This window comes from Notolepis coatsorum (genome assembly GCF_963971535.1).
Source record: "Notolepis coatsorum genome assembly, chromosome: 1".
Taxonomy (NCBI): Eukaryota; Metazoa; Chordata; class Actinopteri; order Aulopiformes; family Paralepididae; genus Notolepis; species Notolepis coatsorum.
In genome coordinates, this window is record NC_140165.1 from 6,540,670 (window position 1) to 6,546,669 (window position 6,000).

The window sequence follows — 6,000 nt, forward strand, 5'->3', positions numbered from 1 at the left end:
GTATGTGTATGTGTATGTGTGTGTGTGTGTGTGTGTGTGTAGCAGGGCATCTACCCTGGGTAAATAAATGTCAAAGTCCACACATACTGTATATTTCAAACCAATGACAGTCCCTTAAGAAATGTCCACACCTGTTTTTTTACTCATAAATTGTATGAATGACATTCAAACAGCCATTGCTGATATAGAGTGTTTGGTCAGTCAGTCCCTGTCCCTCTCTGCAGTGAACACAAAATATACTTTATCCAATCAGGAGAGAGAACTCCACACTATAAAATAAGAAATATAAGAAACAAAAACGAGTTTTAAGCAAATGTGTGCTTTAAACAAGTAAAACCTACCAGTGCAGTAAACTAATCTGGCTTGACAAGAAGAAAAACAGGTATGTTTACTGCAGAGCTGAGGGACTGGGAGACCCATGTTACTGACCAAACACTCAGTGATGACCTGTCAGAATGTAGAGCTATTGAACACTCATTTGAACAAGAAATACCACTTACAGCACCTTTAAGTAGTGAATAGAGCTGGAGGTGACAGGACAGAGACAGGTGGAATGAAGGAAGATAGTTAAATAATAAGCAATGGGGAAGATGGTACATTTCTCTGGCAAAATGGTGGACGAGCGCCCCGCCGTGAAGGAAGACAAGATGAGAGCAACGCGGCATGCGGCACAGTCATCTTTTTATCGCGATGATCTTGGTTTTCGTGATCGCGTGAAGATAAAATCTGAATTGAAACCCAACGAGCCGCCCCCCGCGTCCTAGTGCCCGCCCTAGTGCCCGCCCCGCGCTCTAGTTGGCAGGCGGTCGATTGGTTAAAACGGAGTGCTCCTCCCCGAAGTGACGTTGGACATTTTTCATTGCGATTCGAACTGGATCGAGACTCTGCTAGTAAAAAAAAAAAAAAAGGGACAAAATGTTCCGTCAATAACGCAGCATCAGCTCCGACTACACCCCAAATTAAAAAGGGTAAAAAATTCCCTCATTCCTTTTAGACCGATGAACTAAAACCTCACCAAAGCTGTCGCACCGCCAACACTTCCACACTAAAACATCACCAAAGCCGTGGCACCGCCAACACTTCCACACTAAAACCTCCCCACACAGCCGTGGCACCGCCAACACTTCCACACTAAAACCTCCCCACACAGCCGTGGCACCGCCAACACTTCCACACTAAAACCTCCCCACAGCCGTGGCACCGCCAACACTTCCACACTAAAACCTCCCACAGCCGTGGCACCGCCAACACTTCCACACTAAAACCTCCCACAGCCGTCGCACCGCCAACACTTCCACACTAAAACCTCCCACAGCCGTCGCACCGCCAACACTTCCACACTAAAACCTCCCCACACAGCCGTGGCACCGCCAACACTTCCACACTAAAACCTCCACACAGCCGTGGCACCGCCAACACTTCCACACTAAAACCTCCCCACACAGCCGTGGCACCGCCAACACTTCCACACTAAAACCTCCACACAGCCGTGGCACCGCCAACACTTCCACACTAAAACCTCCACACAGCCGTCGCACCGCCAACACTTCCACACTAAAACCTCCCACAGCCATGGCACCGCCAACACTTCCACACTAAAACCTCCCCACACAGCCGTGGCACCGCCAACACTTCCACACTAAAACCTCCCACAGCCGTCGCACCGCCAACACTTCCACACTAAAACCTCCCCACACAGCCGTGGCACCGCCAACACTTCCACACTAAAACCTCCCCACACAGCCGTGGCACCGCCAACACTTCCACACTAAAACCTCCACACAGCCGTCGCACCGCCAACACTTCCACACTAAAACCTCCCACAGCCATGGCACCGCCAACACTTCCACACTAAAACCTCCCACAGCCGTCGCACCGCCAACACTTCCACACTAAAACCTCCCACAGCCATGGCACCGCCAACACTTCCACACTAAAACCTCCCCACACAGCCGTGGCACCGCCAACACTTCCACACTAAAACCTCCCACAGCCGTCGCACCGCCAACACTTCCACACTAAAACCTCCCCACACAGCCGTGGCACCGCCAACACTTCCACACTAAAACCTCCCCACACAGCCGTGGCACCGCCAACACTTCCACACTAAAACCTCCACACAGCCGTCGCACCGCCAACACTTCCACACTAAAACCTCCCCACACAGCCGTGGCACCGCCAACACTTCCACACTAAAACCTCCCACAGCCGTCGCACCGCCAACACTTCCACACTAAAACCTCCCCACACAGCCGTGGCACCGCCAACACTTCCACACTAAAACCTCCCCACACAGCCGTGGCACCGCCAACACTTCCACACTAAAACCTCCACACAGCCGTCGCACCGCCAACACTTCCACACTAAAACCTCCCACAGCCATGGCACCGCCAACACTTCCACACTAAAACCTCCCCACACAGCCGTGGCACCGCCAACACTTCCACACTAAAACCTCCCACAGCCGTCGCACCGCCAACACTTCCACACTAAAACCTCCCCACACAGCCGTGGCACCGCCAACACTTCCACACTAAAACCTCCCCACACAGCCGTGGCACCGCCAACACTTCCACACTAAAACCTCCACACAGCCGTGGCACCGCCAACACTTCCACAGTGCTTTATACGCCTCTACGTCGTTGGATAGCGTCGTTTCTGGTTTTATTGTACATTTTCTCATCGTAGTGTCTTTGAAGGTGAAGGATGTAAACGTACACACGACCACCACCACGTCTTAAGTGTAACTAATTATTACATAACGCAAGGAGCCCATTCCACAAAACTGAAGTGTCATTTTTGGAAACTATGAAAATCGATGATCACCACCACCATCTCTATTTTAGGTTAGGGCGTTGCCAAATTCACCAACTGTGGTGTGGTGGGGGGGGGGGGGGACCTAAAGCCGTGAAGTTCAGTCATCGTACCTGGCCCGCCACGGCGGTGAAGTAAGCCCACATGGGGTCGTTGGCGGCTTGGGGTTGGGGGGCGCCGTAAGTGGCTGGATACCCCCCTGCGTATGCCTGCTGGTAGCCGCCAGGCTGGAGGCCCCGGGGGACCATAGCCGGCCCTCCCATCTGTCCCATCCCTTGGTGAGGCATGCCTGGCATCTGGGCCCCATACTGGCAAGAGGAGGAGAGAGAAACACATGGAAACACATACTTAAAATACAAAAGTCAGAACAGAGTACAATAGTGTGAGTGTGTATGTCCCTGCAGAATATCCCACAAAGGAATGTCCGGATGAGTGCAGTAACAAACGTACCTCTCTCTAAAGCACCACAGATCTACCTATAATAGCCACACAGGATGCAGGCATTGCTGACTTGGCTGTGGAAGCAGCAGCACTTCATGTAGTAACTGTGTGTGTGGGCTGTGCAGCCATTCCACCACAGCAGCCCAATCTAGGAGGATGACCTTTTTGTTTCAAGGAATGTTCTTTTTTTTAAGGGGTTTAAGTAATGTACTGTATTGCCCTCCTCTCTAGGCATGTTATAATATGTAGCTAGAAGTAGTTGGTTCTACTAAACACTGATCCTGGTTATAATAAAAGACATGTTGTCATCGTTCAAAAATCGGGGTACATCATGATGTCAATAAAATGCTAACAGAAACGATCGCGGTATCAAAATGCCACGGCGATCAGTCAAACTGGAACGCCAAATAACCAACAACCTAGAAGAGTTAGCCTCCGATTTAGGGGATATATATATATATAATAATCAACCTTGTAACACGAAAAGCTACACGATGTTCTGTCCATCTTCATCCTGTGTGTAATAATCGTGCTTTTTTCCGGACCCTCCCCATTATGGCAACTATTATTAGGAAGAAGACCCCCCAGCTTATTATCGTTATGCAACAATCATAACTCTGTCTCACTACTCACCGCGCCGTATCCCGGATACGCCATTTGTGTGCGTGATATTACAATTTGTAAAAGTGGACGATGGAGGGATCTTTAGCAGCAGCTCCTAAAAGTTAGATACTAGGCACAATGTCGCGTTCAGCGGGACACACACACACACGCACACACTACACACACAAGACTTGTAACTTCCTACAAACCAAACCAGTGTATGCTACGTCATATCCGACTGTTGAAAGCTGTCGGAAGTGCATTTAGCGAGTAGGGTATATCTGCAGAGCCGTAATCCCAACGTCTGGGCGGGGCTTCGGGGCTTGTACCCCGAAGCCCCGCCCAGACGTTGGGCTTGCGGCTCTGCAGATATACCCTATTGCATTTAACTGACAGCGCGGATGGCCAATTAGAGACCACTGCACTTCCGCGTTACATGGACCACTTGCACTTCCGCGTTACATGGACCACTTGCACTTCCGCGTTACATGGATGGAACTCGTGGTCGTGAAGGGGGGGGGGGGGGGGGGTAGGGAAGCTAATGATTGATTGATTGATTGATTGATTGATTGATTGATTGATTGATTGATTGATTGATTGATTGAAAATTGTATTAGGAGATTGCAGAATGGGTACAGTACAGTAGCCTACGGCTCAATACACACAATTGTTAAGGGGATGCAGACCAGAGAAAGACTTTCGTCTTGTTTACATCAGGGTCCCCCATTTTCAATTCATCATAACATTATGACATACATGACATACAGATAGACAGTACTGCTACATCTATGACATATCAGATTTACAAATACAGTACTGTTTTTGATACAAGAAGACTATCAAATGTCCCTATTCAGATTCTATCTATGGCTACAACCACTTACGGCAACGGCATCCCACTGAAAAGCGTCTACGCCATTGATTGTTTTATTTTATTTAGAATAATGGATTTATCGGTAATTGCTCATAATGACTGAAAATGAAACACAATAATTGTCTATCTATTCGGGACTTGACATGGGCATGTAGCCTAATGATAGAAGATGATAGAAGATATGAGCTACTCATTCGATTAGAACATTCACATTTTAACATATGTATTTCCGTGATTTTTCAATGTACTAGTTTTCAGTTTCTCTAGCCCAAAACGACATTACCCCAAACAACCTTTCATGTTGCAAGACAGCCAGTCACCGCAAGATGGAGCTGCTGAGACGTATTTTTTCCTACTGCCTCAGAAGCCTTGGGGATGGCAATGGTGAGAAATTTGACCAAAATGAGTCATTTAGTTAGTTAGTTTTGTAAGTACAGTACACAATATCGTTTCAGTTCATTTTCTAAATCTAGTTCCTGTTTTCATTTCAGTTAACTAAAATGTTTTATTCTCACCTAGTTTTAGTTTTCAGTTAACCAATAATAACCACTAATAATAACTCAATAGACAATGTCGTGTATGTCATATTATGTTATGATGAATTGAAAATGGGGGTCCCTGATGTAAACAAGACGAAAGTCTTTCTCTGGTCTGCATTGATTGATTGATTGATTGAAAAGTTTATTAACAGATTGCAGAATGGGTACAGTACAGTACAGCTCAATACATACAATTGTTAAGGGGATGCAGACCAGAGAAAGACTTTCGACTTGTTTACATCAGGGTCCCCCATTTTCAATTCATCATAACATATATGACATACATGACATACAGATAGACAGTACTGCTACATCTATACATTTATGACATATCAGATTTGCAAATACAGTACTGTTTGTGATACAAAAGTGTCCAGAAAAGGAGTGTATATACATTTGGCATAGAAACTGTACATTGGAGGAGGTTGGTTGGGTGGGGTGGGGTTGGGTGGGTTGGGTGAGGGCTGTACATTGGAGGTGGGGGGGGGGGGGGGGGGGGGGTTGGGAAGGGGACACACACACATTTTACACTGTACATTTGAATATTGACAAAGCCTTACTTGGTCATTTACTGTACAACTAGGTTAGGACATTTGTAGGGGCCAGTTTCGAATTGCAGTCTCACGTAGGTGTTTTTTGAGAGTGTTTTTGAAGGTGGGTAGTGATTCACATTCCTTTACAGCTTTAGGCAGGGCGTTCCACATTGATGTGGCATAATTGCTAAACGTG

At 47.3% G+C, this 6,000-nt stretch overlaps 1 protein-coding gene across 1 annotated transcript in view; it reads right to left on the reverse strand.

The window, feature by feature from the left end:
• Positions 1 to 4,078, reverse strand: part of LOC311228820 (grancalcin-like) — a 31,710-nt gene extending 27,632 nt beyond the window's left edge. Inside the window, exons 1-2 of the mRNA XM_084314774.1 lie at positions 3,889 to 4,078; positions 2,928 to 3,122 (exon numbers count right to left, since the gene is read on the reverse strand). Coding sequence (XP_084170900.1) covers positions 2,928 to 3,122; positions 3,889 to 3,912 — 219 coding nt within the window. The 5' untranslated portion in view covers positions 3,913 to 4,078. The remainder of the gene's footprint in view (positions 1 to 2,927; positions 3,123 to 3,888) is intronic.
• Between the last annotated feature and the right edge of the window lie 1,922 nt (positions 4,079 to 6,000).